The sequence below is a fragment of the Muntiacus reevesi genome, chromosome 2 (assembly GCF_963930625.1).
Source record: "Muntiacus reevesi chromosome 2, mMunRee1.1, whole genome shotgun sequence".
NCBI classification, from domain to species: domain Eukaryota; kingdom Metazoa; phylum Chordata; class Mammalia; order Artiodactyla; family Cervidae; genus Muntiacus; species Muntiacus reevesi.
This window is the reverse complement of record NC_089250.1, coordinates 261,900,692-261,913,123: the sequence shown is the minus strand read 5'-3', so window position 1 is coordinate 261,913,123 and position 12,432 is coordinate 261,900,692. Positions and strand designations below refer to the sequence as shown.

Sequence of the window (12,432 nt, the reverse complement as noted above, 5' to 3'; positions counted from 1 at the left end):
CAGACTCAGCCACATCCCCCACCCCTGGCCCATCCAGGCCTGGGTCTGCCCCACCCCAGCCCAACCCAGCCCACACTCCCAGGGCCAGCCGGAGGGAGGGCACGTTTATCTGCCATCATGGCCTGGCCTCAGGTGGGGGTGCCCACTGAGGGGCCTGGGGAACTGGAGACCAGGGGTGTAGCAGCAAGGGTGTAGGACATTTGGGGCATCTGGGAGCCAGGACATTGGGAACAGAGATGGGGGAGTTCAGGACAGGGCCTAAGTATGGAGATCCAGGGGGGTCAACTGTGGGAAGGTACTCAGGAGTCATAGGATAGGCAGGGAAGTGCCAGGCTGAATGCCACTAGGGGACTCCTAGTGAGCATCTGGGAAACAGGTACAGCATACAAGGCTCCAAGAGCAATGGGTGTGGAATCGACAAGGGCTCAGGTATGAGTCCCTAGGTAACAGGCATGGAACACAGGAGTGCCAGGCTAATGCACACATCACTAGGGGTGTTTTATGAAGTGTATTGAGGAATCAGGGTGTATTCAGGAATCAGAAGTGCAAGGTACAGGGCTTCCCTGGTCCAGTGATTAAGAATCTGACTACCAATGCAGAGGACACAGGTTCCATCCCTAGTGCAGGAAGATCCCACATGCCACGGGGCAGCTAAGCCTTTGAGCTGCAACTACTAGAGCCTGGGCACCCGAGGCCCTGTGCTCTGCACCGAGAGGCCACTGCAATGAGAAGCCGGCGCACGGCGATTAGAGGGTAGCCTCTGCTTGCCACAACTAGAGCAAGTCCACTCGTAGCGACAAAAAGCCAATGCAGCCAATTAATTTTTTTAAAAAGCATAAGGTCCAGCATTCATGGGCCAGAGGTGTCCAGGGGATTTAGGAATGCACAACTACAGGACAAGTAAGATGGACCCAAAGGTGCTATGGAAGGTGTACCTGTTGATTTGGTGTGCTGACATGAAAATGCTAGTGCATTAAGACTACCAAATAAGACAGATTGAGGCAGGTGCACACGTGTGTCGCGCGCGTGCACACACACACACACACACACACACACACGAAAGGCCAGGAGAAGCCAAGCACACCAATGACAGGGAAAAGAACTGAGTGCAGACTTTGGGTTGACAAATTACAGAAAGGCTGGCAGGTGCCCACTCCTCCCACACTCAGTCTCCACTCTTGCTCCACCCAAGACCCCAGGGGAATAAAACAGAAGAAATGAGGAGCTGCGGACATCCAGGATCAGGGCATGATGATCTCTGGCATTATAGCGCTGTCATTGCTGGTCCTGCTACTGGCACTACCCAGGCGGGGCTGGGGTGCACGCAGCACTCAGAGGCAGGGAGCCCTACCTCCCCGGCCCACTCCACCCCCGCTGCTGGGGAACTTGCTGCAGTTAAGTCTGGACGCTTGGACCGTGCACTCATGGAGGTAGCCCCGAGTGGCGGCGTGGGGGGGTAGGGGGGCGGGTCAGAATTCTGGATTTCTGGAAGTGGGGCTGGGGGCTGGAATTCTTAGCTCCCTGAATGAAGACAGAGCTGAGGGCTTAGACCCAGCGAGTCCTGAGAGAGGTTGAGGGGCCTAGAGTCCTGCTTCCTGGGGAAGGAGACGGGGTGGGAAGTTAGATCTGGAGGGAAAGTGGGAAGTGGGCCTGAGCTCCTGGTTCAGGGCGGAGTCTCGCTGCCACACACCAACCCCCACTCCCGGGTCCTGAGGAAGGGGGAGCCTACGGCCAGGGGAAGGGGAGTAGAGAGGTCTGTTCTGGCTCAAGGCGGTGGGGGGAGAGGGGCGGGTACTGAGGGCCCAGACACCTAGTTCTGAGGGGGCAGGGGGCTGGGGACCTGAACTTCTAGATTTTGAGGGAAGGCGGAGGGGCTGGACTCCTGGATCCGAAGGAGAATGGAGCTGGGGGTCGGGCTCTGGGGTCTCGGCGGCGGAGGGGTCAGGAGCCCAGACTGGGGCCCGCTGACCACCGGCTCGGTGTAGCTCTCTGGCCGCTGGGGTCCGGTGTTCACGGTGTGCCTGGGCCCGCGCCCTGCACTGGTGCTGTGTGGCTACGCAGCGCTGCGGGACGCACTGGTGCTGCAAGCCGATGCCTTCTCCGGCCGCCGGGCCATGGCAGTTTTCGAACGCTTCACACGTGGAAACGGTGAGGCCCTGGGGGCGGCGGAAGTGCGGACCCGGAATATCCAGTCGGCGAAAAAAACCCGGATCTGAGAAATGGGGCGGGGCCTCCTAGTCAAGGGTAATAAGGAGAGGTTGGGGCGGAGCTACACTGTAGGGGTCGAATGGGAAGTAGGGGGGCTGTTTCCTTGTGCAGCCCCTAGAAGAGCCCAAGAGTCAAAGCCAAACAGAGCAAGCACTGGTCAGGGGTCAGGACGAGCAGAGGCGGGGTCAATGTGTGGATAGGGCCGAGAAGGCTGGGGTGGCGTCCAAAAGATCTGGAAAAGAAGCAGAGCGAAGAGTTTCTAGAAAGTCGGCTCCATCGCGGGATGCTTCTGGGATGGGGCGTGGCCAACTTATCACCTCTCACCTTCTCTTCCCAACACCCCACCCAACACCTCCCCCAAGGCATAGCGTTTTCTATTGGGCCGCGCTGGCCGATGCTGCGCAATTTTGCACTTGGAGCACTTTAAGAGTTCGGCTTGGGTATGCGGACCATCGAAGAGCGTGTCCTGGAAGAGGCGGCTTGTCTGCTTGGTGAAATTTCAAGCCACTGGAGGTACGGCCTGGAAAAAGAGAGGGACCATTTGTGGGCGTGGACTCTGGTCAAGAAAGGGCCGAGCGAAGGCATTTGGGTGGAACGAAGCCAGTAACCCAAGAGCTGGGTGGGATCTGAACCACTCAGCGTATGACCTCGTCATGTTCCCACCTCTAGGAGCCCCGTTCGAACCCCAGCGGCTACTGGATAATGCTGTATCTAATGTTATCTGCTCCATGGTCTTTGGGAACCGCTATGGCAATGAGGACATGGAGTTCCTGAGGCTCCTGGACCTTTTCAATGACAACTTTCGCATCATGAGCTCCAGGTGGGGCGAGGTGAGAGGGCCGTGTGCCCAGTCTGTGCCAAGCCCAAGTGCATGGATCATTAGAATGGGGCAGTCTTAGAATGTTGGAAGTTTCACAACTTACAACATCAAAGGCCTGGTCCAGTCCCCCCACAGGGAATTAATGGTCTTGTTCAAGGTCCTATTGATTTCCTGTCCCCCCAGATATACATTTTCTCCTCCCTCCTGGACTGGCTCCCAGGCCCACACCACTGAATCTTCGAAACTTCGCAGAGCTTCGGGTTTCCATCCCTCAGCAAATCCAGCTGCCCCAGCAGATGCGGCAGCCCGGGAAGCCCCGCAATTTCATCGATAGCTTCCTAGATCAAATAGATAAGGTACAGGGCCCTGCTGCCCTAAACCCTAGCCCTGCCACCCACCAGCAGGCGCCTGGCACGCAGCAGCACCTATCTTCTGTACCCATAGGAACAGAAGAACCTGGAGAGCCATTTCGAGGCAGAGACGTTGGTGATGACACAGTCTCTTCTTGCGGTACAGAGACCACAAGCACCACCCTGCGCTATGGACTCCTCATTCTGCTCAAATACCCAGAGGTGGTAGGTCTGCAAGGTGGAGAGCTGGGGGTGAGGGGGCTGGGGTTTGGGGTCAGCTGGAGGCTGAGGTATGCATAGTTCACACCTCTGGTGGCCCCAGCCAAAGTGCAGGCTGAGCTGGATGACGTCGTTGGCCGAAAGCGCGCCTCAACCCTGGACTGAGCGCGCCTGCCCTACACCAACGCTGTGCTGCACGAGACCAGCGCTTCATCAGCATGGTGGTCTCTGGGCTCCCGCGTGCTCTCACCTGCGTGGCTACTCCCTGCCCAAGGTGCCCATTGAGTCTGGGGATCCTGCACGGGGCCGGGGAGGGCCTATCAGCGGGTCTAAGCGTTCACCGCTGATGGACAAAGGATTCCTTGCCTTGGCTTCTAACTGGGGTCTTTTTTTGGAGTAACCTTGGCACATCTCCCCAGGGCACCTTTGTGATTCCTCTGCTTGTGTCTGCACACCAGGACCCCACCCAATTCAAGGACCCAGAATGCTTCAACCCCACCAACTTCCTGAATGACCAGGGCGAGTTCCAGAGCAACAACGCCTTCATGCCCTTTGCCCTAGGTCTGGGCTGGGCAGGGAGGGGACCAGTCAGGACGTGCTCTGGCATGCATGGGTTTCTCACTCCACACCCGTGTCCCCAGGAAAGCGGACGTGCCTGGGTGCAGGCCTGGCCCCAATCTCACCTCCATCCTACTGTGGTTCTGCCTGCTCCCTGTGGGGAGCCGCTCCGACACAGACCTCGCCCCGCAGTGCCCTGGCCTGAGCAATGTGCCCCCAGCCTTCCAACTCCGCCTCGTGGCCCGCTGAAGTTAAGATTCAGCTCAGCTCACTGGCTCTCAGACCTCCTTACCCTCTTCGGTCCATAAAGGCCTGAACTGCAGATGGAGGACTCTTCTTATCAAAAAGAGGGAACAAGAGAGTCAGATGTGTGCAGCTCTGAGGTAAACTTTTATTTCTTGGCTGACAGGACTTGCACACCCATGCTCCTCCCAGCACCTTTTATCCTGCCCAAACAGTGGCAGCCTAGTCCAAAAGGTGCCATGGCGACAGGGGTTGGGGAGTCACTTCACATTCCAGGCTGGAGGAGTGGGGGGCTTGGGGATAGTCCCCCACAAACCTTTGCCAGCAAGAGGCCATGACTCACCCCAACCCCAGATCCTGCATCCTGGCGGGAGGTGGCGATGCCTCCTTCCAGCTCTCCAAACCTGAGAGGGCCATGACCAGGCAGGGCAGGACACAGGCCCCCAGCTCCAGTAACGGCAGCCCCCAACACTGGCTCCTGTCCAGGTCACAACCCCCGCCCCCATCCCAGGGCAGTAGAGGCCTCTCCTCCTCCTTGGTCCTCAGCAATGGACGGAGCCCTCCACACCAGGCAGGACGGAGGCAGTCAGAAGCAGTGGTGGTGGCAGGGAAGGAGCAGGCACCGAGACTGGCAGCACCGGGGCCCAGGGCTCTCCAGAAGCCAGGGCAAGCTGTCTGTCCATGCAGCTCTGGGACTGGCCACTAGGTGGGCGTAGCCGGCTGTGACACGGGCACCTGGACACCTTTCTGTCCTGATGCTGCGGAGGAAGAGGGACAGCAGACTGAGTCATCAGGGGAGGAACAGAGGCCAAGGAAAACCGGGAAGCTCGGGAGAGCGTCACAAGAGATGGGGCTCATGCTGGGGACACCAGGTGAGTCAACTGTCTAGGGAAGGTAGGCAAAGATGGGGAAAAATGAGCTGCAAGGTTCAGTAACGTGAGATTCATCAAGAGATGATGAGATTCATCAGAGATTGATGAGACAGCTTGAGGCCTAAGGAAGTACATGGAACAGGAAGGACTTGAGAGGCAGGGTCACCATTTGGGAAGCAGGTACCTAGCTGATACTTGTCTTTGGCTGCTGCTCGCTCCTTGGCATCAAAATACCAGACAGTGATGGCGTACCTGGGGACCAGAGCACCCCAGAGGGCCATTAGAGATCACTCTTAATTCCACCCACTATCTCCATCCCCCCAGCCACCCCCCTCTTGGCATCCCGTCACTTCCTAGTCACACTCCAGGGGTCTGACAAGACTGCTGGTGCAGGCAGAGTAGCTGGACACATCCCCAGAAATACGGATCGTACCTGGTGGCATAGGCTGGTTTCACCTCATGGGGGTTCCGCCGATCAGACCAGAAAATGAGCAGCCGGTCGAAGAGGGGCTCAATGTTGGCTACCACAGGCCGGCCCTCAGGAAATATCTGCAGCAGGCCGCCATGCACCTGAGGGCGGGCCAGAGGATGAGGCAGGAGGCTGGCCAGCATGGCCTGGAGCCCCGCCTCGCCTTGCACAGCCAACCCACAAGGGCCCACCAGGGGGCATAGTAACTGCACACATCACTCCCTCCCACCACAGACTCTGAAAATGAATGACAACCCGGAGTCTGCATCACCATGGAAATGGGCAGGAAGCTACTAAAGACGACAGGAAATGGGGCGGGGGAAGTGCTCCTTAGGCTGGGGGCTGGGCAGACTGCACCATTACCCAACACCAGGAGCCACCACCACAGAGTCAGCTGGAGAGGAGGAGGAGGTGCCATTTCCAGGAAGGGCCCCTACAAGATTACACCGCCCCCCAGTGGGTTGCAAAGAGGACCTGGACCATACAAGCAGCTGAGCAGGGGAGAGGAAAAGGCTGTGGATGAATGCCACCCCACCCCACCATCCTACCTTGACATCCCAGTTCTGATTCAGGTAATAGATACAAGTGATGCAGCGCCCGTCGCCATGGGGATTGTCAACGTGTCTCACGTACCCCAGCCCGTTTCCTGGGTAACATGCCACCATGGCCTGGCAGAGATAATGGAGATAGGATTTACTGATAAGCAGGGCCTTTTGAGCAAGCCAGTCATTACCTCCTCTTTCTCACCCCTTTCAGCCCCTCACCTCTCCTCAAGGGTCCTGGGGGCTCCAAGTGTCCCAGCTCCCTGACGCTCCTTTTTAGCCAAGCCTCTATCCACAAGAAACCTCAGATCCTGGCCCCAAGAGCCCACTTCCCACACACACATGAGGCACAAAGACTGAAGGCAAAAGGAGAAGGGGGCAGAGTTTGAGATGGTTAGATAACACTCCTGACTTGATGGACATGAATTTAAGCAAACTCGAGACAGCGAAGGACAGAGAAGCCTGGCATGCTGCAGTCTGTGGGGTCACAAAGGGTCAGACACACTTGGCAACTGAACAACATACACATGCCCAGAGTGTGGAACCAAGACACAGCTCAGTGACTGAGGGTTTGGTTTTCTAAGACAACCCAATCCCAACCTCAAACATTTCAGTAGAATAAAGCCAATTTAAATGTTATTTAAACGTTTTCTGTACAGGGACGTGGACTCAAAGCCCCACACGCGTTCTCTCCCAGAGCTGTAGAGTTGGAATGACCTGGGACACTGATGCCCAGGCCCACCTCAGAGGTTCTGAGGTACTTGGCCTCAGGTGCCGCCTGGAATTTTTAACGGTTCCCAGGTAACTCTAATTTGCACCATTGTTGAGAAGCACTGATTATAATGACACAGACTATCTGCTAGATACAGTCTCCTACACATGTGAATAGTACCAAAACATATAACATGACCAGAACCTGAGATCTAATCACAACTCCAAGGATAACCTGTCAAGTAGCCTTGGATGGTCTCATCACCTGAACAGGCCTCAAATGCCTCACCTGTAAAACGGGGATAACAAACACCTCCTGTTTACAGCAGTAGCATGAACCCCTCCGAGAATATGACTTTGGAGGCTCCTGATCCCCAGAGACCTAAGAGTTAGGCCTCATTCCAGGCCATGGCTTCTATATGTAGAGGTCTAGCCACAGGGTTTTCCCCTTCTCTCCTTGACTGCTGCTACTGACTGCCCAAGCCAACCCTAGCCATGCCGAACTCTGGGCCTGGCCACTCCGGGCCTACTTCTCATGAGGTATCCACAAAATGACAGGTTTGGTGTGAGGGAAAGGCCCAGCAGGCTTCCCTGGTAGCTCAGACGGTAAAGCGTCTGCCTACAGTGCAGGAGACCTGGGTTCAATCCCTGGGTCAGGAAGATCCCCTGGAGAAGGAAATGGCAACTCACTCCAGTATTCTTGCCTGGAAAATCCCATGGACTGAGGATCCTGGTAGGCTACAGTCCATGGGGTCGAAAAGAGTTGGACACGACTGAGCGACTTCCCTTTCACTTTTCCCGCAAAGCTAACCCCTGGGTTCAAGTCTCACTGCGGCCTCAAGAGCTGCGACGCTGGGCAGGGGACTCAACTCTGTTTCAGGTTCCTCATCCCTGAAATGGAGCTTAACGACTACTTCACAGGTTGCTGAACAAGACACAAATGTCTGGGGAAGCGCCCAGCCTGGTGCCTGACACATGAGAGTTAAAAGCACAGGCTGAAAGTCTAAAGGTCCCTGTCCTGTCCTCTGCCCAAAGCCACTGGGAAGGCTGGACAAGGTGAACAGGGAGCACTGGCATGAAGCTCCCCACCCGGGGACCCTCTATGTCGACCCCTCGGCCCACACTGATGCCAGGAGAGACTCCACTGGCCCCTGCTCCCCATAATGCTCAGCTACACCTGGGGGCCACGGCCATCTGCCACAGCCCTGGGGTAAACATTCCCAATCAAAAAGATCGGCATCTGCTGCCAAAACCAGGAGGCTTATACCAGGCACTCCTCGGCAGGCCAGGCTGACTCAAGCCCTCGGCCTCCTCCCAGCTTATTATTCCCCGGGGCTCACCCCAGCAGAGTAAGCTGCTCTGCGTTAAACGTGTGCACCTGGTCCACCACAGCACCTGCCCCGGGCAAGAGGCCAGGACAACGGCCACCACCATGGCCACCCAGTGGGGCACCTCTCTGGCAACATGAGGGCAAGGTCCTGGCCCCCACAGCCCCAGGTTCCAAAGAACTTTCTTTGCACCGCTCACTCCCTGCAGACAGGTCAGTGCTCTGAGCAACTACTTCACCACGAGCAAAGGATCCCTGGCTGTGGCCGGAATTAGAGGGTGGCCTGGAACCAGTGAGTCACTGATTAGGGACAAGCAAGCCCTCCCCAGTGAGAATCCGAGCCCAGAGTCTGCCCATTTTGTTTGAGGATGGGGTGGGCAAAGGGGTCCAGGGCTGAAACCTCTTCCCCCACATACCATCCCCACACAGCTGCCAGAGACCCTTTACTCCCCCTCACCACAGCTCAAACCCCTTCAAGTTCCTCACTGAATCCCCCGAGAACACAAATTCCTGACCACAGCCTCCAAGGCCACCAGCCTCCTAAACTACCTCCGGCCTCGCAGTCCTCCTGACTCTTCCCTGACCAGGCTGAGCTCACGCCCCAGGCCGCTGCACCTGCCGGGAACACTTTCACTGGTCCCCCTTATTAGTCAGATCTCGGGACCAGGAGCACCTGGGTTGACTTCCCCTGCCATCCCCCTCAAAGTGAAATCAGCACAGGCACTTGTTGACCCAGCACTGCCCCCCATGGACAGGCCCGGCTCCCTAGGGCCAAGAAGGGCGCTGCTGACTGAAAGCACTCTTCTGGGTCTCGGGGTCTCCACGTGTCCTGCCCATGCACCCTCACAGGACCTCCCACCGTGCGGCAGGGACACACACTGAAGTCTTTCATGAAGCAGGACTCCTGAGTCAGGCTAGACACAGAAGCAGGCCCTTTAAGGCCCCACCTTCCCCCCACAGATACTCACCTGGGAGTGGGGGGTGGGGTAAGCATCCTCTGGCCTGTGAAGCATCTACTTACCAAGCCCACAAGGGAAAGGGACAACAAGCAGAGTAACATGGAAACGTGTTCTTTACACTTCCATCTCCGGGAAAGGGCAGCTAACTTAAGGGGCAGCTAGAATCAACATGCCAAGAGCCCTGTAAAGCACACACACACAGTATCCACCCATCCCAAGTCTGAATCCCAGGACTGAGCCAACAGCAGCAGGCCCCACCCCAAACTGGTCTTAAAAGGGCCTCCACAGGACCCCTATGGTAGTCCTTGAAGCCAGTGCAAATCAATTCCCTCCTACCTGCCGGTCAACTGAGCAAAGGAACCAAGGAGAGAAGGCAGGCAGAGGAACACAGGGGTTCAGGCTGTGATTGGCCGCAGGCACACTGGTGACCTGGGCTCCCCCCCCACCACTGTGGCCACCCCGCATCTCAGCACCCCACGCCATCTTACTCGAGCCTGGGGCAGAACCCAGATGTTGCCCTCTGAAGGTGAGGAAGCTGAAGCTGCTGTCTCACTGGGGCAGGGGAAGGTCAGAGAGGAACTCCAGTGATTGGGTTGGCTCCTCCCCCCCTCCTCAGTCCAGCCAGGCTTGTTCTTACCTCCTAGGGCTAAGAAAGTCTCAACCCCCAGCCACCCACCCCCTCCAGGGCCCTGTTTCCAACCACATCCAAGGCACTGAAGGAGAGGACAGTCACACATTCTCCTTTCCCTCCTAAAATGGCCACAGACTAGCTAGGCAGTTAACCTGGTTTTCCTATCCTGTGATAAGCAAACTGAGGTTCAGAGAAGTATCCCGCCTTGGGCCACTCAGTTTTTGTGGTCTCCCCCTAACCTCCCTCCTGTGAGGATGGGTGGCCCTGGGGAGAAGGTGCTGGGCACCCCGTGGCTAGAAGATTCCCACTGACCTCCTGCCCCTGAAGGGCTGCCTCCACTACCAAGGTAACAGGAGGGAGAGCAAAGTGGGACAAATTCAGCTGGGGTGGGGCGGCCAGTATGGCTTCAGCCCGGGGGGAGCCCTGGTCCCTGAGCCAGTTCCCGCCTGAGAGGAAAGCTGCAGAGGCAGAACCCAAGATGGGATCTGAGGGAGGAGAAAGGGGACACCAGGAGCACAGTCTCATGCCTGGAGGGCAGAACACGGCCTGTGCCATCAGCCAGGCATCACTGGTGCAGTGCAGCGGGCACTCCCTACAGGGCCTTGTCCAACCACCACCAAACCGTGAACTCCAGGCCAGGCCCTCACACCCCTCCATGAAAGACAATGTGTTGGCAGGCTGAAAGGCCCTATGGACTATTGTCTTGTGCAGGGCTCCTGACCCCAGATTTCTGAATGGGCAGCTGGAGGCCCAGAAGGCCCTGATGACTGCCCATAAACTCCAATCAAACGAGCATTTTTCTTAAGACAGGGTTTGGTTTTGAGCAGATTTAAGGGGAAAAAAAAAAGATTAATAACTACTAGTCTAAAACAAAAAAAGGGGGTCAAGAGGAGACCCAAAAGCAGATCAAGGAAAGAGACCAGAGTCAGACCAGGATGAAGTGAGGGACAAACAGAACAGAGAAGATGGAGGACAGGGACTAGGATGGGGCAGGATGGGAGCAATGGGGACCTGAGCCAGCACACGGCCACCCCTGGGAAGCCGTCCATGAGGCAGACGTCACAGTATGGCACACAGGGTGCAGTGCGGCCCAGCACAGGCGTGGTGGGCATCTTCCCTAAGCCTGGCATGGGCCTCACCATTGCCACCCTCCCCTCCCGGTTCTCCTACTTGGGAGACTAGACAGACAAGACACGCACAGTGGATAGGATGGACCAGATACACTTGGATGGATGAAAAAATAAGGGAACAGGAAGAACACAAGATGGGCAGAGAGAGGCACAAACCTCGTCTACTTGCTCTAAGGCCCATGGATAGACATCACAGGGCTGTTGACCCCACCAGGGCTCAGACACAGATGTGGGGCTATGAATGGCAGCACCTCTCTTCAGGTTCTTTGAGAGGATCCCCGGCAAGGTCAAGAATCCCAGTGACTATGGGCCAAACCCACAGTTTGGAGGTGCACAAACTAAGGCCCAGAGGACACAAGAGTCCACAGCGAGCTCTGACACTCCCTGCACCAGGGCTGCTTAAAACCCTGTCCCCAAACCCACTGATGCTCAGAACACCAGGCATCCAAGTGCCTGGGGGCCCCCGTTCCCCCACCCCTCACAGCAGGTCCCTGCAGCCTCACCTTGGTGCGCCCATTGATGACATAGCTGCCCAGCCTCCCAGCACAGTGGCGGATGACGGCATCCACGTGGGCCATGAGGGCACCGATGCTTTGGCAGCCCGGCTCATGGCCTTCCACCCAAGCAATCTGGTCCCCACGGATGCTGCGTGGCGGGATAGCCCGCTGGCTCACAAGTTGCCCGTCTCGCAGGCGCCCGCCCCGCTTCAGGGCCTCTACCTCCGCCAGCACTTGACCACCCAGGGCTGCCCCCAGAAAGCTGTCCTTGACGCAGATGCCATAGAACCGCATGCAGGGCACAATGTAGTCCAGGGCCAGGCGCTCGGGCGCCGCAGGCAGCACCTCCTCCCTCGGCCCGGCGCTGGCCTCGCCACTGCCGCTGCTGCAGCCCTCCCCCTCCGCCTCCTGGCTCTCCTGCCTGGCCCAGGGCCGCTTGCTGGGCGCGGGGGCATCCCCACCATCCTCGGCCCACTTCCGCTTGGGGGCCTCGGGCCGGGCGCCCTGGGCTGCCAGCCGCTGGCACCCCTTGGTGACCAGTGCCGCAGCACCCTCACTCTGTAGCGGCCGCAGCTCGCCGCCATCCTGCCCACCGAAGCCCTCCCGCAGGGGGCTGGCTGTGGTGGAAGTAGCTGTGGCTCTGGGGGTCCCGCTCCCCGCCGAGGCCTCAGTGGGCGCTCCTGGCCGGTGGTAGGACAGCAGGGGACAGGGTAGGTAACTCTCCACCCCCATCCTGGCCCGGCTAGGCTCCAAGGGCTCTGACACCGAACCCGGCAACTGAGGGAGAGCCTGACTCAAGGGCTGGGGCTGGCACGGGCTGTCCATGGCAGCAGTGTCTTCATCCCCCGGGCATGGAGGGCACGGCCCAGGCCCATGGTGCCACCCTCCTCCACCTC

General features: G+C 57.9%; 1 protein-coding gene and 1 pseudogene across 1 annotated transcript; one reads left to right on the top strand and one right to left on the bottom strand.

Annotated features, from left to right (window-relative positions):
* Window positions 1-1,248: 1,248 nt before the first annotated feature.
* Window positions 1,249-4,479, top strand: LOC136157498 (cytochrome P450 2F5-like; annotated as a pseudogene).
* Window positions 4,480-4,509: 30 nt separating this feature from the next.
* On the bottom strand, window positions 4,510-12,369 carry EGLN2 (egl-9 family hypoxia inducible factor 2). Its single transcript, XM_065926151.1, has 5 exons — window positions 11,543-12,369; window positions 6,288-6,407; window positions 5,704-5,840; window positions 5,455-5,522; window positions 4,510-5,156 (listed from the first exon to the last, which is right to left on the bottom strand). The coding sequence occupies exons 1-5, from the start codon at window positions 12,359-12,361 to the stop codon at window positions 5,101-5,103; spliced, it is 1,200 nt and encodes a 399-aa protein (XP_065782223.1). The 5' UTR covers window positions 12,362-12,369; the 3' UTR covers window positions 4,510-5,100.
* Between the last annotated feature and the right edge of the window lie 63 nt (window positions 12,370-12,432).

Coding starts and splice junctions, on each gene's coding strand:
- EGLN2 (XM_065926151.1), bottom strand. CDS start 12,361: ATGGACAGCCCGTGCCAGCCCCAGCCCTTGAGTCAGGCTCTCCCTCAG. Junction 6,408..11,542: donor TCATCAATGGGCGCACCAAG/GTGAGGCTGCAG, acceptor TATCTCTGCCAG/GCCATGGTGGCATGTTACCC. Junction 5,841..6,287: donor ATCAGAACTGGGATGTCAAG/GTAGGATGGTGG, acceptor GCCCGCCCTCAG/GTGCATGGCGGCCTGCTGCA.